The 27,577-nt window shown below is 39.1% G+C and overlaps 1 protein-coding gene across 3 annotated transcripts in view; it reads left to right on the top strand.

Moving 5' to 3' along the window:
• Nucleotides 1–27,577, top strand: part of LOC122655676 (DExH-box ATP-dependent RNA helicase DExH7, chloroplastic) — a 116,539-nt gene that overhangs the window by 66,436 nt on the left and 22,526 nt on the right. For all 3 annotated transcript variants that reach the window (XM_043849942.1, XM_043849944.1, XM_043849945.1), the window contains exons 22-30: nt 94–234; nt 367–456; nt 606–662; nt 12,598–12,681; nt 12,936–13,034; nt 13,123–13,263; nt 13,345–13,415; nt 19,583–19,652; nt 26,755–26,847. In XM_043849942.1, the coding sequence (XP_043705877.1) occupies nt 94–234; nt 367–456; nt 606–662; nt 12,598–12,681; nt 12,936–13,034; nt 13,123–13,263; nt 13,345–13,415; nt 19,583–19,652; nt 26,755–26,847 (846 nt within the window). The remainder of the gene's footprint in view (nt 1–93; nt 235–366; nt 457–605; nt 663–12,597; nt 12,682–12,935; nt 13,035–13,122; nt 13,264–13,344; nt 13,416–19,582; nt 19,653–26,754; nt 26,848–27,577) is intronic.

The following is a 27,577-nucleotide window of genomic DNA, read 5'->3' as shown; positions in this document are numbered from 1 at the left end:
GTTGACACTCCCCCTCACGGTACACTTTTAACATAAATCATTTATATAATGTTTTTATTGCTAGGATCTGACTGCTTTTACTTCTTCCATTAGAAATTGTCTAGCATGGTTGAAGATTGGATATCTCGGGCAAATGGGAGACAACGACGAGGAAGAGCTGGACGTGTAAAACCTGGAATTTGCTTTTGTTTGTACACCCGTAACAGGTTTGAAAAGCTCTTGCGCCCATATCAGGTATTTTCTGCACCATATAAGCTTTGTAGTTAAGGTGTCTTTAAGGTTTAGTCCTGTCTCCTTCTAATCTGGCATTTTACCTCTTAGTTGTATCATTCACATGTCACTTAATTCCTGTTCTTCAATGTAAAGGTGCCTGAGATGCTGCGAATGCCATTGGTAGAATTGTGTTTACAAATTAAGTCACTTTCTCTTGGTCACATAAAGCCATTTTTACTTAAGGTAAGTAAAAGCACTAATAGAATTTAGACATCCCCATTGACTTAAGAGTCGCCATTTTTGGTTTATTTTATCGTTAATGTGTATATTCCAAATGTAAAATCAAGGTTCTATACTATCAACACATTTTATTAGTTTCGTTCTGAATCCAGGCTATCGAACCTCCACGAGAAGAAGCAATGTCTTCAGCAATTGCAACATTGTATGAGGTACTAATTTAATATTATCATTTAAGTTCTGGTGAGGTTTATAAGGCAGAAAATGATTTATGTTGTGGATCCAAAATAGTTGGGATTAAAGAAAATGATCATGATTATTAATTTATTTTGGTACATTTAAGTACTAAATGATGAATGTCTGAAATAGTGGCAGCAGTTACCGATTTGGCTGATCAATTTTTTACATAAATAGGTACGATCAATAGACTAGGTTCCGAGGCTGATTGGTGTTCCATTGAAATGCACTGTAGATAGCAGTATAGCACAAGGAGTCTTATCCTCTGTTGCAGGTGTATCAGATGGCCATTAGTTTTTTTTTTTTTGGGGGGGGGGGGGGGAGGTGTGGGGAGGGGATGTAAAAACAGCAAAGAATTTATGTTAGGTAGAAGAAAAAGGAGACATAAATATAATAAATCATAAAGGCCAAAAGAACAGGGAAAATATCTGCCTCAAAAAAATAAAAAGCTAACCATAACGCAACAGATGTCCATCTCGCTGCTTATCCTTAAGCATTCTCAGATCTCAGATCTCCTGAAAAACCTATCCAAAACTCTACCCCTCGTGATATCAAGCAATTCTTGGACTTACTCCAAGGGCATTTGAAACTGAACTATTGAAAAAAAAAAGATACTCTTCCAACTTAAGTTTTTTTGGGGTTCTTCCACTCCAGACCCTGAAGATTCTAGTCTCTTGTGCCAGGTAGAAGAGATGTATTACATCAACTTTTCTTACTAGGATTCCCTATCCTTTTTGGTCATTGTACTTAACTTTAAAGTACTTTCTTAAGTGTACATAAGGAAACCATAACTCTAAGCCTTTCTCTGCCCTTTCGCCAGAGTTTTGCTTATGAACTTTGTTTATTGTAGCAAAACCATGACTGAGTTCAATGAGCCATATGGCGCTAAGTGCTATTATTTTTAGCTCTTAGTGACTTTCTTTATGGTATAATAGTGCAATCAAATCATTGGAATTCTGAGTTAATATTTAGTTTTCATCCGTTTTTTGTGCTAACCTAATGTATCAACTAATTGAACAAACTGATATAGGTATGGTAAATTATGAGGTGAAATGGGAAGTCTAGAATTTAGGAATTTGAACCCCAACCTTAAAATCAAAGAATAAAGGAATTTGGACTTTCTAAACCCAAGACATTAGAAACTAGATATAGAATTTGATAATTTTAAAAAGAGGTAAGCTAAGAATAATTTGTGACTCAAGAGGCAGCATCAAACCAGTTCTTGATGCTGGAATTGATGGAGGACCCCTAGGCCCTAGCAAAAAGTATGTAGAGTGCCTGGAGCTGTACTTTTGAGAAAATTGTATTAAATTCCCTTTATTGTCAATTATGGGAGAGCGGTCTCTGTTTGTAGACCAATATCGGAAATGTTTAGGCCTGTTCTCTCCATAGAATGGAACTCCAATTGTTTATTAAATCCTTCTTTCAATGCTTGTCTTCCTTCTGTTATGGATTTTGCATGCTGCCTTGGTATTTTGGAGCTCTGTTGTTTGACTGTAAGGTAGGCTTCTTATTGCTTGACTCAAGATGGATAACCATAGGAGGCAGAATTGACAAAGGGAACCAAGCAAACTAGCAATACCTTGGAATCAAATCAACAAGTATCACCCACTTCTCATTTCTCAAACCAATTTGATAGGGAGGAAAGAAGAGAAAAAAATCTCTAAAATATCATTAAAAACAAGCAAGAACCTTCCAGGCTTTTTGGCCTTATAAGAAAATCCCTACAAAGAAGTAAGAACTAGTCTTGAACCCCTATTCTAATTTAATCTAATGGCTAACATTAGTCCCTACAATAAATAATATAACCTTGCTAAAACCAAGGTTTGAGATTTCTTTTTCGACCGAAACTCTGCATGTTTCGGCTGTTCAGTTTGTTTGAATCTTATATTATATAAAAACACCCAATATTGTTGTTTGGTTTCGTAATCTAGGTTGGTAGTGTATGCTGTACCCTACACTATACTTTCTCAAATATAGCCTATTCTACATATAATTTAGTGTAAGAACACAAAATTCAATGAAAATAACTAAAATATGCATCAGGAACGAAGAAAAACCATTTAATATTACACAATGTCAGAGTGTTACAAAAATAGAGGCGACCAAAACCTGACGGAAATCCTGCAGGTTTCGGTGCATGGTTTCGTTTGACTATTTCAGCGGTCAAATTACCATAATTTGGGCTGAAACTTGGCAGAAACCCTAATTAAGCATCCCTGAATACAATGGAACCTTTAGATTGTTGGAATACACACTCAAAATATTACTTTTTTTTTCGTACCCTAAGTTGGCAGTGTACGCCATACCCTGCTTGTATATTTCTCAAGATAGCCTATGTTACACATGATTTAGTACTATAACATACAAAATATAATGAAAACCAATTAAAATATGCAATTGCAATTGTCCAATGAAGGAAAATCATTTACTATTATTAAATTTCAAAATATTAAATGCATAGGTTAAGTCATTGACTTCATAGCAAAGGTGCAAATAAGCAAAACACCCTACCCTTGCTCCAAGTCTCCTACCTTATATCAATGACACAGAGAGTTCTGGGCAGGCTTGAAAGCTGGGAATGATTGCTGCCGCCGACGAAACTGTTCCTCCAACTTGATCACAAAAGATGGCCATGTCATGGTATGTCAGACGAAACACTCAAAGTCCATCACAACAGCCTGATATGTTTCATTGTCCACATACTCTAGGAACCAATCTTGAATATAGATCACTGGGTCGAAAAGATGATGCAAACGTGCCTCCACTGTAGTTTCTCAGTGGATCGGGCTGATAGGGCTGCTAGGGGTCTGGGAAGGAGAAGAGGCTATCCACAAAAATGCCATACCCTATAACTGATCATTTTAGTAGTGTGGAATGAAGATGAAGAACCATGCTGATCTAGTGATGCCCGGCTTGACAAATCCCCACCACACTTGGTCCTTAGTAGCTGTAGGGCATATTCATGGTTGTACACAATTGTGGTCACTTGTGTTGCCCTCTCAACAACACTCCATACTAATGTTAATGCAGGCGGCAGAAGTGTGAGACCAGGAGAGAGAGAGAATAAGGAACGGAGAAAACAAAATTCGGACAGAAAATTTCAGAAATGCGTGACCTCAGTAAAATGAGGATAACTTTCTCAATATAGGTTGTATTGACCTGATTCCAAATCCTACGTATCAAGGACTCATGGGGTTAAAACTTTCATAATAAAGTTTTCTCTGATTCTGAGTGTAGATTGGTCAAAACAAGCTGAGAATACAGACCTTCTGCAAATCCGAATTCTGAAATGAAAAAAAACAAACTATTTTTTGTAGGTTTTTGTAAAGGGATAAATATGGGGCTGAAACACCTCTCTTCTAGGATGTGTAGCAGTACCAATAGTGTTGTTGCAACTCTTCTAGGATGCAAAGAACACAATGGAAAGCACCAACTCTTCAAGGATGGTGAGAAACTCTTCAAGGTTTCAAAAGGGATGAACTCTTTAAGGTTCAAGAAGAACACATCTTGGTTCAAGGGAAATGCTTATAGCAATTCTTTCATTCACAAATCTCTATTTTAAAAATTTTTTTTTTTCAAGGGAAATGCTTATAGCAATTTTTTCATTCACAAATCTCTATTTTCCATTACAAATAAGATAGGTAGGCATTTTATAGGCAAAACTAAAGTAAACTTAAAAGCTCCTACAACATCTCAACCCTTGATTCAAATGAGGTTCCAATGATTGAGACTACATCTTGATTTATGAATACTCTAGAGCTTCTTCTCCACTTTCTTGTTGGTTGCTCCAAACAATAAGTACAATGTCTTGGTTCTTGTATCAAGGTGCCTTGGTTATTGTTTTGAAGAGCCTTGATGCTATCTTCAAGAGAGGACTAAGAGGAGAGAACTTAGAAATTTTGATAGTGGGTGCCTCATCATCATCCACTAAGGTACCTCAAGAGGCATTGTAGAGATTCTCCACTAGCAAGGCTAATCTTAGAATGGTTCTTTTTTGGTCTGGTGGTTTTAGACTTATTTAGGCCCTGGGCCTTATGGACTTGCTGGGCTTGGGCCTGTATCAAATGTATTCTTCCCCATGTCCTTCAGCATATGGTCACTGCAGTGGGCTTCATAAGGGGTACAAAACAAGCAATATCTATTATTGTTTATCATTCTCTCCCTCGGCTTCTTGAAGTTACTACCGTTGTCCGTCACCACTTGGACAACGTTCTCTATTCCCACCTCTTGGACCATCTCGTTCAACAAGTTGTAAATATATTTTGCACCCTTCTTTTCCTTGGATGCACCAACAAACTTGAGGAACAGTCCTCCCATCACAATGTACCATGAAGTTGATGATGGACTATCTAGTAGGACCAAGACAACCATCACACATCTTAGTAATTTTATACTCTTCTTATGGACCCTTGAGGGTCCTATTGTACTCCTCTAACTCCTTCCTCTGTTGGGGTAGATACACATTGATGCGGATAAGTCACATAATGGGCGTATTTTATTGAAAATAAGCCTTGGGTGGGGTTATGTATGCATTGGGCCTTTGATTCCATGTGTTTTCTTTGTAATGGGCCACTTTAATGGGCTTAAAATGTGGGTACAAGGAAGGCATACGGGATTAGGCTTAGTAGTAGCTTATTTTCATGTATTTAGGTAGTTAAGTGTCTATTCATATTCCTAGGCAGATTTATTATTTTCCTTGTTTGTAGTTCCAAAGTCTTGGAACAAGTCTCTACTTTTCTTAGGTGTGGGGTTCAATGTATTGGGTTTATATTCATAGTTGTCATGGCGACAATTCATAGTTGTCATGGCATCCTGGCGCCGGAGGTCTGTGCATATCGACCTACGCCATGACATCCTGTCTCTCTTTCCCTCTTCGATTTCTTCTTCTTTAATATTTTGTTTCTTCCCCAACCTTAGATCCACTCCCTGCTTCCCTAAATCTCCTATTTTAGCCTTGGTTTAGTAACCTGCCACTAAGACATCCGCCAGATCTGATTTTAGATCTCACCATTTGCCAGTAGAATTTTGGGGCTATTTCTCGTTGGGATCGGCAGACCTTGGTGCTGCGATTTTGTTCCAGAAATTGCAGGGAGAATCGTCTTCATAAGAAGGAGTTTCCTCTGCCGGAACTAGTCCAGTTCACTGCCTCTCTGCCTCTCTGCCTCTCTTTCTATCATGCTATTGCAAGGTTGAAGAAGACATTAAGTCTTTAAAATTGCAAGCAAGGACAACTTGTATTATTTATATAGAACCCCTTATATTCTCTGTTGCTATTCTGTTTAACCCATTCAGTTTTCTCTTTAACTCCATTAAATTACAGTTCTGCCACTCCTTTACAACTTCAGATTAATTACAATTCTGCCATTGCTCTTATAAATCTTGATTTATCTACTAGTTTGCCATTCAACTTTGGATTTAACTACAATTCTGCCATTGCTCTTATAAATCTTGATTTATCTACTAGTTTGCCATTCAACTTTGGATTTAATTACAATTTTGCCATGGTCGACATGGTCGCCATGGCGGGCGACGTGTTGATATATCGATCAGGCACCCCTCCACCGACTTGGATTGCCATGACGCCGTGACAACTATGTTTATATTATCTATGTATGGGTTTTAGTTTCTAGGTGTGGGAATTCTAATTAATCTTGGAATTCCAACAGTCTTTTTGATATAATCCAAGAGGCTATTAAGCCTCCTAAGCTATATACTGAAATGGTGGGTTGCTGTTTCAGAACCCAGAATTTTTTTAAAAAAAATCCTCTTGTGAGAACTGTTGCTTGTGAGACTCAAGTGGCATCAAGGTGGGACTCCTTCGATCATGACCTCAGTGGGACTCCGACGGTTGAGCAACTAGTGGGACTCTAGGCTGCCAAAGCTATCTTTTATTTTCTGTTTATCTTCTTTCTTAATTTCAACTTCATCTATCACCATCATCTCCATCAGTCCATCATCTTCAACCTTCCATCAAACCACCTTAAACTTAAACTGTGGCTAGGTGTAATGTAGTCCTAGATAGGTAGGAAACCTACTAGGAGCCAGGTTGATCAAACCCTCACAAAGGTGCTGGCCGATTGGGGCAGATTGGGGTATTTTAGGTCAAATCTAGGGTTAGGTTTATGAGAATAGGGTTAAATCTTATATGGTTTTAATGGGCAGGTCTAGGAGAAGCTAATAGGGTAGGTTTGAACAAGGTTTAAACAAAATTTAAAAATTACAGAAATTAGGGTTAGGGTTAGGGTTTTGGGTTTTGGGTTTTGGGTTTTAGAATTTAGGTTGAAACTAGGGTTTAAACTTGGAATTAGGGCAAGGGGCTAAGGTCGAGTGCTAGAGGGGCTAGGGGGAAGGTTCGGTTATAATATGATGCAATTCTGATGGCTGAATTGGGCTATACAGAACTTAGGGTTTTTTTTGGGTTTTATAGAGACAAGGCAAATTAGGGTTTTTAGGTCGAGTGGAGGAGGAGATGAGAGGGGGCTGTAGTTGAAATTTGGTTGAGGAACAAGGCTGGACAGAATTTAAAACAGTTAGGGTTCATGGGGATCGATGGGTTTTTAATGGAGACAATGTGGATTGATAAGGGCAGGTGGGGCTTGGGTTGGAGGATTAAGAAGAAGAGCGGAATGCTGAAACAGTAAATAACTTACTGGTTTAAGGAGATCTTCAATGGCAGCAACCTTGAAGACAACTTTGAAGATGAACCTCCCAATCTACAAGATGCAAGGAGTCACTGGAGATCCACCAGCCTTCAACCTTGATATGACTCACAATAGGGGGGGGGGTCTTGATATGACTCACAAGACAATCTCAAAAGAGAGAAACAGCAGCAGCGATAGCCAGCAGCACAAAAACGAATTTTGTTAAAACTTTAATTGGTGGGGGAGCCTCTCCCACGATTTCTATTAATAAGGGCCTAAGGGCCAATATCCTAATACAACTTAAAATCCTCTCTCTTCCAAAATCGTGGACGGAGTGTGACTTAATGAAATAACTCAAAGTTAAAAGTCCTAACTGCCCCTATTAACTTAAAACACTTAAAAATCTTAAACTAAAAAGATTCCTCATCAACCAATAAGATATAAGATCCTAATAGCCACTAGGAATACTTCACTTAACTTAGACCAACTTAAATTGAACCAATTGGATGCAACCAATTTGAACCTGTTCAATTAATAACTTCAAATTAAAATAAGTATAGAACTGAAATAAACTAAGTATAAGACTATACTACGGCTCCTACTATGACCCTATGCTTAGGGTGGCTTCTTCAACTCGAGGAGGCTTGGATCTACATCAAGGTGACTCTTCATCTTCCCTAGCTTGCAACCCTTCTATCCCTCTTTGGTCCTACACAACCTGATCTTAATTTGGTTGTCCTCCAGAATCGATCCTGCAAGAACCCCTAATCTGGTCATTACAGAACCAGGATTAATTTGTTAGTCACTGATATTCCATTAGAACCAGCAGCCAGCCACCCTAATCAACCCTAGCCTAATCAAACCAAGTTCAGATCAAAACCCTATTCTCTACCAGTTATTGATCTTGGCGTGCTAGCCTTTTAGGTCTGCATCATTTTAGTATCAGAGCATGGCTGGAAAAGAGAATAACCTTGATTCAAATCCGGCTCTGTGAAGTCGTAGATCGGCAAATGCTATCTATCATATAAAAATTTACATATTTCCCTTGAGAGAAAAAAGATATTAACTTAAACTGTGAATCTTCAAGCAATCTCTCTCAAATCCGCCAAATGTTAGATGTAGATGACTTGTACTAGCTTCCAACAAGTTGTTACACCAAGTAATGGCCAATATCAACCAAAAATCAAGTTTGAAGTCCAAATACAGCTTTCGGTCGAAACCTGATGAGTTGAGTTCTAAATGGGTCAAAACAGTACCCATTTTGAATGGTTTATGGTGTTTAAGTGAAGTGAAATGTAACGTTTTGGCGAAACGAATTGAAATCAACAAAACATTAAGTTTCATTCAAAATTTGGTATACTTAGTGAGTCGCATAGCATTTCATTTCGAGCCAGGGTCGAAACCTATTTTTTTTGACATATTTCGACTGACTCCAGCGAAATTTCGAACCATGCCAGTAGTCCCCAACTTTGTTCCATAAAACCATTTAATATACATATTGAAACATTTAGAAAAATTTATTTATGGAACATGGTTGTCAAGACGGGTACATATGCCCCTCTGCACAAAAGTGGAGGCAAGGCTGGATACATATGCCCCTACCCACTGCAGTAGCGGGAGCCTCGTTCACTGGGTATGCCTTTTAGTTGTCAAGGCGACTAGGAGACCCAAGGTGTTGGACGGGTGCCTAGGCTATGAGGCGCCCGCCTAAGCATTGTCTAGGCACCCTAGGCGTGCAGTACATGACTATATGTAATATAGCAATGATAATTTTATGTAATTATGCTTATATGCAACATAGAAGCCATATCAATGTTTTATGATATAACTATGTTAGTAATGATCTAATATGAGAAAATCAACATATAATAAACAAAGTATAGGATACAATATAGGGGGAGGTTTTCATGCATGGACAGATGAGAGGGGACGGGTTACGAAGTCTCAAATGGGGGGGGTTTATGTCATTTCAACCCTCTATTGTGTGAGGGGGACAGTACCGTGCACGGTGCACAAAACCTTTTGCCTATAATATAAGCATATTCATCCAAAAACAAAGCAATAAACATATATCAATGTAAGCTCGTGAAATGCCAACAATTGTCGTTGTCTTGGAACCAAGAAAGAGCCTGGACTCCACCGCTTAGGCTACTCCTTGACAACTATAAAAAAAGAGCGTCCCAGTGCATGAGGCTCCAGCTACTGTAGGGTCTGGGAGGGGCAAATGTACGCAGCCTTGACAACTATGTTATGGAATAAAAATGCTAGTAGATTGGCCAATAATAGAATAACCACCCCTTAGCATACCAACCCTATGGTATGACAACTCTAAGATCTTAGTCAATGACATCCATATGATCCCTTCTCATATAATAACAAATAGAAAATGCAAAATAGCATCTTAGTCAATGACATCCAAATATGATCCCTTCTCATATAATAACAAATAGAAAATGAAAAATAGCGGAAGAAAGTTTTCCTTCACCATTGGAACAGTGCTTTTATGTGTACTGTTTGTATCATTTTTATCAAAACAATGCCGAAATTGCAAAATTTCTGTCAAAATTCTGCATACCTAATGAGTTGACCTGTGTTTCATTTTGACTTTTATCAAAACCAAATATTTTCACAAAATCTTGTTTGTTTTGACCAAAATTTTGAACCATGACTAAAATGAAGTCAACAGCCAAAAATAAATATCCTGTCACAGGGTGGGCACTGTTTGTAAATCTACCATAACTCAGAATTGCCAAATCTTTCTTATTAGATAAATAACTGAATAATCTTTCAAATAAATGGCAAAATCATACACAAAGGACAAGTTTTGACCACCCAAAATTTACCGACAAGAAAATGACGGACTTCTTTGTCCCTACTTCCTAAACTTTTATTTCTTGCAAGGCATCTGTATTCCTTTTGGCTTTAATCTTCCATCAATATCAAAGAATCTCTAACCTTGCTGATTTCTGTTTCAATCGACTTTTACTTTGTTTTCTTTTGAGGCAAGCAAATTGGTTTAGATGTTTTAACAATCTGGTTGACATCATTGTGGGTTGTCGATTTTGATTACAGGTTATCAGTTTTTCACTTTTTTTGTTTGTCCAATCGCTTGATGTTGATTTTCCTAGGGAAAATTACACTGCTAGCCCCTGAGGTTTGTCCTAAATACAGTTATACAGAGCGACCCGCTGTGTTTCTAAATTATACAGCCGCACCCCCTGAGTTCCCACTCCGTTAGTTAGGTGTTACAGTGTTGGTTAAGTTTGCCTTCAAATGACTAATATTCCCCTTCCAGGGTGTGTGCTTACCATTTTGCCCATAGGGCATTCCTAACTTCACACCCCCCTTCCCCTGTTACTCGAATCAGAACGAGGGTTTAGGGTTCGAAGGATGAGAATCATTGCAGAGATACTAACGAAATAAGCCGTGTTTTTTCGCCTTTTTTTTTTTCCCCCCCTTCAGTGTTTTCGGAATCTGCAATCTGTGGTGGTCTTGGCTGGAAATCCGGTGAATTATGGCTGAAATCCGGTTGGGAGACCTCTTCACAGGGGAAAGTTGTGAGATGGTGAGATTGATGAGTTCTTGTGATTAATTTAATGGGGGGGGGGATAAGAAGAGATGGACAGGAACAGAGAAATGCCACCACCAACAGTGGATTTGGGGTCAAGCTCTGTATGTTCGTGTTGTGTGGCCATGGCTGAATCCCTCCACTTCCATTTAAAGTTTCAAACACGCGCGGCCACCGAGGCTTGGCCACAAAATTGAGTAGTTTTTGTATTTCTTTGATGGGAATATAAAGCAAAAAGTGGTACTAATGAATTGATGAAGCATGTTTGTTTAGTGGCGTTGATGGTGTGTTGTGTTGGTTCCTGCTTTTGTTGTTCTTGGATGCTGTTAGGACTGGCAAAGGCCTGGCGGCTTTCGCCTTTTCATAAAAAACTTGGAACGAATTTCTGTAAAGAACTAATACACCTTCTTTTTTGCTCTCTCTTTCCTATTCTTTTACAACCCAACTCCTTGACGGTTAATGGAACTATCCCTCCTCCTCCTTCTCCTTCCTTAACGAGGCATCTCATAGTGAAGTGTCCTAGCTCTGGGTTGTTTAGCCTGTTTATGGCTCCTGCTGGGAAGATTTCTTCATTATCGTGAGGGAAACAATTGGTACGTTCTTCTTTCTTTCCGTTTCCGTTTTGGGAAGGGAGTGGCGGGGACGAAGGGTTCAACTTTGCTCTTGTTTTCTGCTTGTTTTCCAGTACTTTGAAATGCTCACCAACGGAAGAGCTTTGCTCTTGCTTTCTGATTCGAGTAACAGGGGAAAGGGGGTGTGAAGTTAGGGATGACCTGTGGGCAAAATGGTAAGCTCACACCCTGAAAGGGAGTATATTAGTCATTTGAAGGCAAACTTAACCAACACTGTAACACCTAACTAATGGAGTGGGAACTTAGGGGGTGCAGCTGTATAATTTAGAAACATAGGGGGTCGCTCTGTATTTAGGACAAACCTCAGGGGATCGCAGTGTAATTTTCCCATCTTCCTATGGGTGCAGCTTTGTCTTGTCTAATTATTACATGTTTTGGTTCCAGGCAATTGCTTGTCCAAGTGTCTAATTATTCACATTTTTGGGTTTCAGGCAATTGCTTGTCTAATTAATTTTTTCATTTTATAGATTTTGATTTATTTCTTACACTAATATTTTCCATTCAGATTCTGCTTCGTTTCCAGGTAAAAAACCTTGTAAAAAGAAATCTCAGGTCAAATGAGTATCAAAATGTAGAATTTTACTTGAAAGTTGTCCTTTTACATGGCTTTTACCTGGAAAAGGATGGAACCTGAGTGAAGTTTTTCCTGTCTGTAACTGTTTTGAACTCCTCATTGGTGTATGTCGTAAGAGTGTTTCATTGTAATAATTAGTTATACATGTGAGAGTTCTTCTCCATACTTTTCTATGTTCGTTTATGTTGATTTTACCAAACTAACTATTGATCATATTTCACAAACTGTTATTGTGCATCAAAGAAATTGCAGTTCTATTGGCCATGTTGTTCAATTTGTGGAATGGATATTTTGTAAATATAACATGATAGTTTTCCTAAATTTATTTTCTTGAAATATTTGTTAGATATCCTTGATTGCATTGGTTTCTACTTCTCTTGATATTAGAGGTTTTATAATATAATGTTTATAGTTAAATTTCTTCAGTTACAACTTTCATTTCTACTGTCAGTTACTTGGATTCATGTAATGTCCTGTTGGGATGTGATTCAGGTTGGTGCACTCGAAGGGGACGAAGAATTGACGCCTCTTGGATACCATTTGGCAAAACTTCCAGTTGATGTTTTAATCGGAAAGGTCTACACCATTACATTTACTTCATTTGGAGTTTATATTTTTGGTGGTTGTGCCCATGGTTAAGCTTTATAATTTTTCTTATCTAAAAGAGTTAATTAAGATCTGCTTGAGACTTGCATTATTAGCATTTCTTTTCTTCCTGCCAAATGGCTTGGCATTTTGGATCATGAATTCTTCTTTAATATGAAATATGATTACATCTTGCTTTCTCTGACCTGGATCTATAAAACTTATTCTCTTCTTCTGCACTGCAGATGATGTTATATGCTTGTATTTTTGGCTGCTTATCTCCGATTCTCTCCATTTCTACATGTTTGAGTTACAAGTCACCCTTCGTATTTCCAAAAGATGAGGTCCATTTTTAAAGTTAAATTTGATTGTACTATTCTTATATTTTACGAAATTGTGGTGTAGATTAACATTCAATTGTTCATATTCTAGAAACAAAATGTAGAAAGGGCAAAACTTTCCCTATTGTCTGAAAAGCTAGATGGAGAAAGTGATTCAAGTGAGGGTGACAGGCATTCTGACCACCTTGTAATGACTGTTGCATACAAGAAATGGGCTAAGATTCTGCGTGAGGTCACAATTCTCTACCATATGCAATAGTGCTTTCTTTTTTTTAATCAGATTGCACTCCAATGTATATATTTATTCTTGCAGAAAGGATCAAAAGCTGCACAGAACTTTTGCAGTTCTTTTTTCCTAAGCAGTTCAGTTTTGTACATGATAAGGTTTGTTTTTTGTTCCAAAGACATATTTGCAGAACATTCTGCTAGATTCTGTTTGTGCTCCTAGTTCCTCCCTCCTCCTCCTGTTTAATACCGGTGATTTCTTTGTTGACAAACTATTGCTTTGTTGGATTCCTCCTTTCATGAGTATTGGGCTTACGAATCTTACGGGTAACATTGGGATGTTGTCCGGTGGAACTTTGACCTGCTCCACGATACTGTGATAAACCATGGATCAGACCAGCAATTTATATTGGTCCAGGCCAAAATCCATATGACCAATCTACAAATGCCAAGCGCAACATAGGCATAGGCCCATGTATTGGGTTTTGAAAAGCAAATGACCCATTGATGCAGATTCATCAGGTAAATACGCTTGTTTTATTAGGAATAAGTCTAGGGTTGGGTTCTATACGTGTTGGGTCTTTGATCCCAAGGGTTTTCTATGTAATAGGCCACTTTAATGAGCCTAAATTAGGGGTACATAGGTTGCATACGGGATTAGCCCAATACTTAGTTTATTTTATGTTTTTTAATTGAACCGGTTCAAATTGATTGCATCCAATTGGTTCAATTTAAGTGATCATGTGACTTGGTTAAGTGGTCATGTGACAACTTAAGTGGTCAAGTGATCTAAGTTGGGCTGGACTAAGACTCTATAAGTCCAGCCATGTTTTGAGTCTATTTCCTTTAGCATTCAAGTTTCCTAGTCAGTTTAAGTTACCTAATAGGTTAGTGATAGGGTTAGGCCATTCCTTGTTAGTGTCTAAGTCTATTTTTGAGTCTTCTATATAAGTTTGTAAGGGAGGATAACATTGAAGACGAATTTGATTAATAAAAATTAGCTTTATGCTTGCTGCTGCTGCTCTTTGTGAGTGTATATCCTTGTGGATCTCAAGGTGGATAGGGTGGGTGGACTCCTGCGACTCCTTACATTGTGAAGATCGGGAGGCTCCTTCAAATCATCAAGCTGCTGCCATTGTGTCTGCAATTCAGTAAGTTTGAACCTGCACTTTGTTTTTAAACCTTCTTCTTTTAATCTGCCCAACCATTCCCCTTCCATTAGACCTAATTCACCCCCCGTCCATCCATCAAAACCTTACTCTCCATTAAACCTGCAACTCCTATCTCAACTAGGACTCCCTTATAACTACAGATCTGGCCATCAATTTCGAACCATACTTCCAGCCTATATCCCCCACACCTCTCCCTACACTTGACCTTAAACCCAGTCCATAATCCCCACTATATCCCCTCCATTCCTCCACTCCATTAAACCCAAAACTTGCAACTCAATTCTGTCCAGAATTGCAGAATTTTAAAACCTTCCCAAATCCAATTATTTTTATCCCATAATAACCCCCTAGACCTGCATATTAAAGCCATATAAGACCCATTCCCAAATTCCCATCCTAAACCCTAGAATTAACCTAAATCCTAGTGCTGTCCATTTGAACCAGCAACCCCTTTTGCGATTGATCCTGTTGTCTGGCTCCTAGTAGGTCTCCTACCTACCTAGGACTACATTACCCATTTTATCCGAGGTTGGGGACAGGGCTTGTGATGTTATCTAGGGTTCAAGAGCTCTAGGCCTGGGAGAGAGAGCTATTTCGAAAATCCAATTGGAACTTTCCACTTACCATCTTCGATGGTAAAGGAATGCCACTAGCATAGTTATCAAGGCGGCAAGGCGACCATGGTGTTGGAGAGGGTCTAAAAGCAAGGCGACACCAACAAGACGGCAAGGTGCCTGCCTAGGTGCCTAGGTGCCTAAGGAGCCTGGATGCCTAGACAAAGCCTTGATTACTATGGTCACTAGAGTATTTATTGGAAGATGATTGAGAGAAAGCCAATCCAGAACACACTCTTATCAGTCTTATGTCTTCCCTCTTTTTGCAGCTGAAAGTGGCTGTCACAATCATAGTTGTCAAGGTGTTGCATAGGCCAAGCCTAGGCACCTTTTTTTTTTTTTTCCCCTCTGTTTACCGCCTTGGATCGCCTTGTCGCCATGACAACTATGGCCACTATTGGAGCCCGTTGTTTTTTCACGTTGAAGTTGATTTTGTAGAATCGACAGTGTTAAATTGTAAAGAATGTGCCGTGGAGGCATATTTTGGTTTTTCCCCCTCCACTGACTCTAACTAGTAGAGTCGGTTAGTGAGGGGGCAGATATGTAATTTTTCCTCTGAGATTTTTTTATAAATAAAGTTCTTGGGCTGGTCACATTGATCACTCAAGCATTACAGCATTAGATCTATTCTACTAACATGGTATCAGAGCCATAAATCTGATCTAGGTTACAGAACAGCCTCCCCATCCATCATCTCATTGGTAGTAGGTCTTTTAATAGTGCAAATGATCACAAAATATGGTGTCTTCTTTCCAAGAAAGGACGACCACCCATATATGATGTAGATCGAAATATGAAGAAAAAAAGACCAAAACACTGTTTATGTGAACAGTTTCACTGCTCATATTTACCTTGTGTCGGGATGCTTTTTAGAAGATCTTGTGGGCCCATCAAGTGGAGAAAGATTCTATCATAATGCGGCCATAGTTTAGTTTCTATTTTCAGTTTTGAAGGTATATTTTATTTCATTGCAATAGAACCTTACGTAGTTTCTAATTTCAGTTTGTTACTATTTTTACAAGTTTCTATTTTGATGTATGGCAGCTAGATTTTATAGGAAGTTTCTATTTTGGTTGTAAACTACTTGTTAGCAAACACTTTCTATTTTGTAATCCATTCTTCTAAATAAATAAGGAGCACGGCTGAATACAAGGCACGATTGAAGATTGAAGAAAATAGAGAGCTTGGCTTGAAGCTGTGAGAGGCAGTGGCTGTGGGTTGTGGCAACGGTGAAAGGCCGTGGGTGAGAGACCCTAGACTGAGAGAGTTCCCTATTTCCCTTCCATATCCCCTTCTTCCTCCATACCTTTTTTTTTCTGAATAAAAGATTCATTATCAAAACCCTAGAAAGGGGAGAAGAGAGAGGGGAGGGGGAGAATACACAAGGAAAAAGAGTTGGGGGGGTGGGAAGCTATACAAAACTCCAGCCCAAGAAGCCGGCCATCAAAGCAAAGAAGAGAAACATCAAGACCGGATACAACATAGTACTATATTCGCGATATATCGGTATCTCGGCCTACGAGATATCCGAAATATCCGATATCGCTGAATATGACCGAAATATTGCATTTTTCGCAATATTCGATCTCGGGGTTTTGGCCATATCTAGGCTCAAACTTCAGGACAGCCTTATTTAGCTTAATAAACACATTTAAACCATAAAATTGTAAAATGTGAATTCAAATTGGTGTTTGGTTGCACTGATGACATACTCACACTAATGTATAAATAGTTAAATACACATAGATTAGGCATTAATATTTAATAATAGTATTTAACTTCATCACATATCAAGTTAAAGCCAATACACATTGATGAGTGCCATGATTCTCATAACTCCATAATATTCAATAACTCGCTTAAAGCCTTAAAGGCAATACACTAAGTGTCAAAGTTAGTAAGTCACAAGACTCGCAACTCGCAAGTCACAACTCACAAGTTCATAGATCAATGAAATCACAACTTAAGTTACAAATTACAAGTGCTAAACCGCTAATAGTAGTTGTGCCTCCTCGGATCAATCCCACTCATGCCTCGCCGGAGTCGACGCCCATTGCTCTCTCTTTCAAGGACATATGTGGACCACGATATAGAATCGAGAAGAAACGAGTGTAGTCATCCACAAGTGTCACGTAAATGGAATCATCAACATACCGTAGGGTAACCTATCCTAGGATATAAACTAGGTTACCAATCGATCCACCGTGAAGAAGATGATCCACCGTGATATGATGTTGGCGCCGGCCAAAGAGGCGATGGCATTGGTGCATGTATGGCGGTGAGGTTGGTAGTTAGGTCCGCTAGGTATGCAAAGATGTTATTTACAAAAGATGATCCAAGATGTCCCTGGGACTGGGACCGTAGTCATAGTCCCCTACCCCACTAAACTCGCCCATATGATGATGATCCATATCTATATCCATCGTAAGGTTGTGATGCACCATAATCCGATGCCAATGGAGTGGTATGTGCGAAAATTAAAATAATTATTTAAGAGCAGAAAAATAAATCCGACACCGTAAAGCCGTAGATCGCCATTGGTGTCTAACATATATTTAATTCATTACCATCTAAGTCATATTACCCCTAATTATTTCCTATTTTAATTGTAGGAAAATGAATTTTTAAAACCAGAAAAAAAAAAAAATTTCGACACTCGTGAGGCTATAGATCGGCCTCCTGTCTAACATATATTAATATCATCACCATCCAACAAAATTTGTACATAGTCTTTTCAAAAAATAGTTTTAGAGGAATAGAATTTACCTTAAATAGTGGAAAAAGCTTGGATGATGAGCTTAGATGACCCTCCGATGAGTTTACCGCGAAAATCCGACAACAATGTGCTTGAACAATGGCTAGAGTGTTGGATGAGAGCTTGGAAGAGTGGAAGAATAGGCAAAAGACTGAAATTCCTTAGCAAATGCAGCTCTCGGCAAATATGGACCGAAATTTGCGAAATATTGTATTAAAGCCCCCTTCACGTGACACTTTAAGCCAAAATACCATATTTCGTCGATATCTCACGAGATATCGAGATATTGTCGATATCTCACGAGATATCGTCGATATCTCACGATATCTCACGAGATATCGACGAAATATGGTATTTTTTCATTTCGACCTGATTTCGCATCTCGGTAAGCTCGAGATATACGAAATTAAGCGATATTTCGGCGAAATATCGCGAGATTTTGAACCATGGATACAACAATACGCCTATACCTTGGGGTATCAACAAGAGGTCTATGGGGAAACATGTGGAGTTTAGAGCTAAAATTGAAGAAGATGGCTTTCCAAATCATGTCAATAGAGCGAGAGTTGGAGGTCCATCTTCGGAGATTTCACGTCATCCAAATGTGAGAAATAGCAGCCCCAAACACAAGCTTGCTGGCGGTATCACAGATTGTACTACCCGAAAAAACCCTACCCAACCAAAGCCACTCCCTTGTGAATGGATGGGGTCTCCTGCTACAATGCCAAGCAGAGGCCAAGGCTTTCTTCCAGATAGAGAGGTCTAACTGGCTAAGGGGCAAGAGAAAAAGATGTGGTCGATGTCCTCATTACTATTCCAACAGAGAACACAAAAGGGGGATACACGTATGTGATGGTGGAGTAGAAATGATTTGGTGGGGAGGCAAAGGTTAAGGGTTCTCCAAATGTTAAAGCTATGGTGGGGGATGTGGCTTTGAATCAGACAATATTGGACCAAGGGACCGGGGGGGGGGGGGGGCATGGTGTCTGACAAAGTCCCAAGCTGAGTCTGTACCCTTATATGTTCTTCTTTCATATGTAAACAGATAAAGAGAAATAGAAAAAAATTCAGTTATTCAATTTTGTTCTCCCTTATTTTATTGATTGTGCTGCAATTCATCTTCCACTGGTTTTTCCCTGGTTCAAGTTCGAGTTTGCATTAATATAAAGTTTTGAAACAAACAATGTTCTTAGTGAGATAACTGAAGGTGAGGGAATGCCACCATTGGAGTTTGGCAGCTGTAGTTCATTGATGCTACTTCTCTGGGACCAAAATGTTCCCTATGAGGCTGAATGATGACTAGTAATGATAAGCCTAATAAGAGAGGCCTCCATTGAGTTTCTTTCCAATCCTGCTATTCTTTCGGGGCAGGTGTTCGTCTTGTTCGTTTTTGGTCTTTTTTGTTGGTTGATGTAGCTTTGTGAATTTTTGTGGATATGGTTAGGAGTTGGATTTTGATTTAACTTTTTCTTTTATTCCTAGTTATTGTTTCTTTCTTCTCTTATGCGTCTTCCTTCAATTGATTATTATTCTATTAAATTATCATTGCTACTCAAAGATTTTAAAATTCTTTTATTTCTAGGAAAGCTCTCCTCTGTGTTTTTTTTTTTTTTTTTTTTTGGGTGAATATTGTGTTTTTCTTTTTGACTTGAAAAGCAAGCTATTTGGCACTCAATTTGGTTAAGAATGAAGCAGAGAATTAATGTGAAATTGTGGATTAATTTGATAATTTATTATGCACTTTGTCATCATTCAATTTTACTGATTTATCTGCTGATGTGCTAGGGACATGCGCATTCAGTTTGGAAACTTGTTGGCAGACATTGGCTTAATCAATCTTCCGAAGTGTTCTCAGGTTCTATCTTTTTCTATGAAATGAATCTTGATACCTCATACCTCCATATTATGTGGCATCCTTTGCCTTTGAAAATTGTTTTTGTCAGAGTCCTGGGAAGGAATGCATTGATTCTGTTTTATTATGGAAGATTCGATAGTTCATTGCATACCATTGAGTAATTTATAGTTTTCAATCAGGATTGGTATTATGTTAACCTGTAGGAAGATGGCTTGGCAATCTGTCCCAAGGTCATTTGTGGATGTAATTGAAGGCCTCTAGTTTGTTAACCCAGTGGGATTTCTTGATTGTGGTTATGCCTAGTAGTGGAATCGTTGAATAATTTGGAACACATCTCCTTCCAATTAGCCTATAATGTGTCAAAGATCCTTTTGTCAGTGTCATCTTGCTTCTCTTTCCAAACGGAGAAAGATAATGGCTTAACCACTTCAGATGCCTGACATATTAGCAAGAGCAGCCCACTGTGATGCAGATTCATCACCAAAATGGGCTTGTTTTCCAGAGAGGAAGAACCACCATCGTCTTGAGGTTATCCGCTCCTTGATGTTTACCACCCATGTTCCTAAATTCTATTTTCCGGAGATGCTTACTGCAGCGTTCCTCATTAACTGGGTCCCTTTTAGTGTCCTTGATTTTAAAACTCCTATCAGTCTCTTTCTTGGGTACTCCGCTTCTCAGGTGTACAAATGCGATCACCCTCCTTCCCGTCGGCTACTTCTTACCATGGATGTGACATTTCATGAGTCTGAGTCTTATTTTCAGCCATCTCTTCACGGGGAGAGTATTGAGGTAGAGATTCCTCCAAGCCCTTTTGTTATTGACACTGTTCAAATTCGAGGGGAGGGGGAGAATAGATACTGTTTCTATTAAGGCCTCTGATGTGAATCAATCTAGAGGGGGGTGAATAGGTTGTATCTAGTGGATCGTGTCGTTTTTATAAAATAAATTGCACAATTAAAAAGTAATGAAACAATCACCACAAGAGAAGCAATTTATAGTGGTTCGACTCTAAGTGTCTACGTCTACTCCTCTCAACACTTGAGAGAATTCCACTAGATGTTTCCTTTCAGTATAGTAGGTGGGAAACATTACCTTTTACACAATCTTGTTACAGGACAAGAGGATCCTTTACAAAAGCTCTTTTGAGGATAAGAGGATCCGTGCACTTCCTAAGTACGGTCTAGGCTAATGCACACTTAGTTTGATCAAGAGTTCTACCAACTCTAGATCAACACTAAGTACTACTTTAATACTAATAAATAGAAGAGGAAAGACAATACCTATTAATGTTTTCCTAGATAGGTAAGAGACCTACTAGGAGCCACATAACCAGGACCTGTAGAACTGCTGGTTTGATGGGGGCAAAATTGAGGTTTTTAGGTCAAATTTAGGGTTAGGGTTAGGGTAATGAATAGGTATCTTATATGGTAAAGCTAGACAGGTTTAGAGGAGTCTAATGAACTAGGTTTTGTAAGTTTTAGATGGTTAAAATAGGTTAGATGGATTTGGGCAGCAACTAGGGTTAGGGTTTTGAAAGGTAGAAGATGTTGGAATCTAGGATTTATAATAACAGGAAATCAGGTGGTTGAATGAGATTAATGGGTAGGGTGGAAGGGAATATATGCTGAAAGTTACAGTTAAATTAGATGGTTAAATCTGGAGTTATATAGGTTTCCTAATAGAGATAGGAGGGAGGCGTAGTGTAATTTCAGACAATTGGCTGGGTGGATGGTCCCGAAATTAGGATCAAGTCTCTGTTAGAGTTAGAGGAAGATTCAATCAAAATTTTAGCAGGTTCTAACGGTTAGATTTGGCTGGGTAGAATTCTCGCGAAAATCACCTTGCATGTGACCTTCTAGAAGGGAAGAAGAATAGTTGCAGGTTTTTGGGTTCTAATGGATCTATGGTTTTAATGGTGTGGATGAGGAAGGTAGTAATGATTGAGTATTGGCAATGGGGATCGATGGGGCTAGGTTTAGATGATTAGGAGAAGAAGGGTGTGGGCTAAAACTGTAAACTACTTACCTGAATTTGCAGGTCTTCAACGGCAGCATCTTGAAGAATAGAAGCATGTCCTCCCGATCTACAAGATGCAAGGAGTCGATTAGAGATCCACCAATCCCTTATAACAGATCTTCCCGGTCTACAAGACGCAAGGAGTCAACTAGAGATCCACCAGTCCCTTCACCTTGATGTGACTCACAAGGCAACACTCAACAAAGCAAAAGCTATTTTTATTAATCAAATTCGTGTTCCATACTTGGCCCTCTTACAACCTTATATAAAAGACTCAAAATTAGACTCCTCCACTAAAAAGGAAAGGCGTAACCCAATCCTTAACCTATTAGCTAACTTAAACTGACTAGGAAACTGAAATAGACTCAAAATAGAGTCCTAATCCAGCCCAACTAAACAACTAAAAGAAAACTAATAAAATCACTTAAATTGAACCACTGGTTCAAACCAGTTTTGGACCGGTTCAATTTAAAACGTAAAAAACATGAGAATAAACTAAGTATAGGGCTAATCCCGTATGCAACTCATGTACCCATATTTTAGGCCTATAAAGTGGCCTACTACGTAGAAAACCCATGGGATCAAAGGTCCAACATGTATATAACCAAACCCTAGACTTATTCTTAATAAAAGAAGCCCATTTCGGTGATGAATCTACATCACCTATTTAGAGAATTACTCGTGCAAAATGATATGAATGTGAGTATATGTACACTAAGTGAGACTGCATTATTGCTCCTTGATGAGATGTCTAATGGCAATGATGTAAGCCTTTGTTAAAAAATTATTTATCCACTCGTGTGCCCCTTTGGATAGTCCGCCGTGTTTGTGTTCCTGTTTGATATACATATTGTTTCCTCTCTTTCCTACAAGGTCAGCCTTTTAGAGGAAGTAGTTCCAACATGGTATCAGAGCAGGCAAGGGTCACGGTATCGAGTCCCCTTGGGAGCGGGCAGGTGTTGAATTATTTATCCACCCGTGTCCCCCTTTGGATAGTCCGCCTTGTTAGAGCTCCTGTATGATATACATATTGTTTATTCCCTTTCCTACAAGGTCGGCCTTTTAGAGGAAGCGGTTCCAACACAGGCATGTGTTGAATTATTTATCCACTCGTGTCCTCCTTTGGATAGTCCACCGTGTTAGAGCTCCTGTATGATATACATATTGTTTCCTCCCTTTCCTACAAGGTCGGCCTTTTAGAGGAAGCGGTTCCAACATGGTATTAGAGCAGGCAGGGGTCACGGTATCGAGTCCCCGTAGGAGCTGGCAGGTGTTAAAAAATTATTTATCCACCCATGTCCCCCTTTGGATAGTCCGCCATGTTAGAGCTCCTGTTTGATATACATATTGTTTCCTCCCTCTCCTATAAGGTTGGCCTTTTGGAGGAAGTGGTTCCAACAGCCTTCAATGCTTGAGTTGACTTGAACTAGATCTCTTGACTGTCTCCAACTCAAGACAATGGATTAAAAGGGAACAAAAAGCTCTTAATTATTGTTCTCAATTGAATAGTATTAATTGCCTAAAAAGCTGTGTCTGTGTAGCCTTTGTTTTTTAGTGGCCTATTTATAGCCAAAATGATTGAGCAAAGAGAATATCCAACGATCAAATAACGGTCATATTTTTCCTCTAACGGTGGTCGACCTTCAGCCTTACCAGTCGATCGACAAATATGGCTGTTAGAGGTGAAAACTAGGCGTTGGGAATGATTGGGTCTGACAGTCGTTGTTTGGTTAACTGACAGTCAATGGACAAGATCCAGTCGATCGTCACATTCTGACGGTGTCACCCGCCAAGCTTCTGTTATTGATGGTTGCACGTCTGTTTTTCATGTTCGACCGTCAGGTTTGACCGTCAGACAAATAAGTCTCTTTTTTCTAACTTTGGGGATTTCTTCACCAACTTATTTCCATAATGTTTGGGCCATTAAAAAGGTTGTTGGCTATCACCTAAGGTCTAACTAAGTCATGAAATAAATGCATATGAGATGCGATTAAAAAGGGTTGTTGGCTAAGTGCACATGAACATCTTCATGGCTCTTCATGCCTTCAATCTTGAACTTCTTTTCTCTACTTGAATGCCTCACTTCTTCCAGTTCGTGAGTTGCTTCTTGTCATATCTTGATGTCTTCTTGACTTGAAATCTGTTCAAGGCTTAGGTTGCTTGTCTTGCACTATCTCTTCAGTAAGTGGGTTCTACACTTTAATTCTTCATATTTGGATGCTACATATCGATAATACTTGAAACATGATTGAAAAATATCTTCAGTTGTTTGTTATCATCAGAACTTAGCTGTTATCAGCTTAGGAGAGTGGAATACCCATGAGGGCATTTTCCCAACATCTGACACTAACAATAGTGAGTGGGAGAGGCCTGACATTCCTCCTGTTTATTTGGCTAAAAAGGGCCCACTCACTCTTGACAGAATGAAAAGCCCATCTCCAACCCACCATGTCCATCTATGCTCACTGATTCAGCTCCTTCATCGCAGACGTCAAGTAGTGATATTTTTTTTCCACTTGATAATGATAATGTTCCTATTGCTATTAGAAAGGGAGTGAGAACTTGCACCCAATACCCTATCGTGCCTTTGTTTCTTTGTTGTCCTCTGTATCTATCTCACAGGGCTGGAAAGAAGCTATCACAGATCCTAAGTTGAAGGATTATATGGTAGAGGAGAATAGGAGATGCTAGCCTTGAAGAAAAATGGTACTTGGGAGCTTGTACCCTGTCCTGAAAGGAAGAACCAATAGGATGTAAATGGATATTCACTGTGAAGCAAAAGGCAGATGGAACCATTGAGAGATATAACGCAAGGCTGGTTGCCAAGAGCTTTACTCAACCTATGGCATCGTCTTTCATGATACTTTTGCCCCTGTTGCAATAATGAATTTTGTTTGAGTGTTGCTGTCTTGTGTTGGAAAATTTTGGGTAGTGTCTCCACCAGCTGGATGTAAAAAATTCTTTCCTCAATGGAGATCTTGAAGAAGAGGTATACATGGATATCCCTTCAGGCTTTGCCTCATCATCTACAGTTGGTAGGGTGTGCTGGATACAGAAATCCCTCTATGGTCTTAAGCAATCACCGCAGGCTTGGTTTGGCCGGTTCTTGAAGGCAATGCAAAAATTTGATTACAAGCAAAGTCACGTTGATCACACCTTGTTTGTCAAACATAAGGAAAGTATGGTTATTGCTCTTATGTTTTATGTTGACGATATAGTAATAATAGGCAATGAAGATGTGGAAATCTCCAAATTGAGAGATCAATTAGCTACGGAGTTCGAGACCAAGGATTTAGGACCTCTCAAATTCTTCCTTGGGATTGAAGTAGCCTGATCCAACAAGGGTATTTTCATCTCTCAAAGGAGCTCAAATGTAAACCTGCAGATTCTCCTGTTGAGGTCAATCATCAACTCAGCAACAACGGGGGTGATTCGGTAGATAAAGGTATCAATGACTTGTAGCAAGATTGATATACCTCTTCCATACCCAGCCAGATATTGCCTAAGATGTAGGGGCTGTTAGCCGGTTTCTATATGATCAGCAAACTGCACATCTTGAGGCAGTATACCGGATTCTGAGGTATTTGAAATCAACACCAGGAAAGGCATTTTATTTTCCAACAATGGCAATCTGAAGTTGGAATCCTTTACTAATGTTGATTGGGCTGGCTCCATTGATAATCAGCGCAAGAAACAACCAATGGTATCTAGATCTAGTGCAGAAGCAGAATACTGAGCAATGGCACAAGGTGTCTGTGAGCGAATATGGCTCAAAGTGTTACTTGGTGATCTAGGGGTGACATCTGAAGAGTCTAGGTGGCTCTACTGTGATAATAAGGCAACAATCAGTAAAGCCAATAACCCAGTCCAGCACGACAAGACCAAGCATGTTTAGATTGATAGACACTTTATCAAGGAGAAGATTGAACAAGGCTCAATTTGCATTCCGTTTGTCACTTCCGAGAATCAATTAGTTGATGTATTCACAAAGGGTTTGACTTCTAAGTTATTTCATCCTATTGTATTCAAGTTGGGCATGAGGGATATCTATGCACCAGCTTGAGGGGGAATAGGATATTTAGATTCATTGTATGTATGCTAGGATAAAGACTATGACTCATCCTTACCTAACATACCGTAATTGTAATCCCAAATCCTCTCTATAAATAAAAAAGGCCTCTGTCATTCTAGACAAGCCAAATCATTCTCTCGTTCTCAACTTATGCCCCTACACATAGAAGACATAAGAAACAGAATTTCTAAACTACCTACCGGTAGTATATAATCATAACATTCTTAAAAAAGGGCATACTCAGTGCAAGAGGTTCCTGCCACTGTGGGGTCTAGGGAGGGTCATAAGCATAACATTCTTAACAACTTTAAATAGAGATGAATGGCAAAAGAGGATTCCTTAGCCAACTTCGTTTAGTTGGGATAAGACTCTGTTAAGTTTAGTAGCATCGAGAATGAAGTCCAATAAATCTCATCATTTGCACTTTCGGCTGAAATCTTCCATCAAATTGGTCATAAGCTGGTTTCCAATTTAAAACATTGGCTCTCAAGAACCTTCTAAAATGTGGGGCGCCTATTGGCTGTTAGCACTTAAATAATCTTCTTTAGAAGTGGACTAGTCAATATAAGTATCATACCTTGGTACTAGAAATTTTGACTGTTCCAGAGGAATGTTGGCTTGGTTCCTTGATAAGCACTTTCACATTTACTATTGCCATTAACACTGCAATCTAAGGTAAAGTTGTCCTCTGGTTCACTCTTGACCTCTAACTGTGCTGATAATATGGATATGCTCAGTGTATAGCTATGCTGAATTAGTAATATTTTTCTTTGTATATTTACACTCGAATATTTGAAGACTTATATTTGTTAGTAAAGGACTTGTGTTTAGAATCCTTAGACCCTTCCAATTGTTTTGAAACTGGGAACTTGTATTTTCATTTGATGACTCTATTCTGCAACAATCATTTGTAAATTTTCTGAACTTTGCATCTCTCTCTCTCTCTCTCTCGTATGTTCAACTCTTTCCTAATGTTTCTTTGGTGTTCTAATGAGGCACATTTCCATGGATCAGACTGATGGAAAAATGAAAGACAAACTTGACAGTTGGCTTGCTGATATGTCACAGCCGTTTAACATGTATTCACATCATTCTTCAATTGTGAAGGTAAACCATGTATTCACTCAAGTATGTTAAACTTTTATGCTTCTATATGTGTATGTACATCTAAAGATTTATAATGTCAAATTCAGGGTTCCATGGATAGTGAAACGTGAGCAAAATTTCCTAGCTGGTTACACCATTATAAACAATCATTTTGAAGAAAAAATACAACTTAAATGGGAAAAGCTACTTGATTGTGCATAGTTTTGTTGTGACTTGCAGATTTGCAGATACACCCTGCAACTGTTTAGTACAAACTAGCTTGAGCAAATAGTGAAGAGTTGTAGGAGTTGTAATTTTGCCTTCAGGTCATATCCAGTTGGAGCTACAGGGTGGGCTGAATACTCATGTGGCTGTGTTTCCGACGACGGTGGTGCCTGGTTCGAGTTCTTCCTCTGCTAGGTGAGAGATTCCCACGAGGAAGGCTATTACAGGCAGCTTCTACAGATTCTGGGATCTTTTCTAGAGCTACTGATGCATCCTTTGGAGAGCAGAGATGACAATCGCAGCCAAACTTCTTGCAAACTAGGCAATGGGGAGGGCGCCAGTCATAGTTGATGTCTTGTTCGAAGGGAAAATCACCATCATTCACCTTGTTGAAGGAAGGCATAGGATCACTTGCAGAGACACCGACACAAATTCTGGAGTATGCAAGGCGATCTTTTCTCATGGTTCTGGCATCAGAGAAGGGGGGTTACCAACAACGGATCCAACAGTGCTGAGACTTTCTATG

Source organism: Telopea speciosissima, chromosome 3 (assembly GCF_018873765.1).
Source record: "Telopea speciosissima isolate NSW1024214 ecotype Mountain lineage chromosome 3, Tspe_v1, whole genome shotgun sequence".
Classification (NCBI taxonomy): Eukaryota; Viridiplantae; Streptophyta; class Magnoliopsida; order Proteales; family Proteaceae; genus Telopea; species Telopea speciosissima.
Note: the sequence above shows the minus strand (reverse complement) of the source record. Positions and strands in the feature narration are given on the sequence as shown.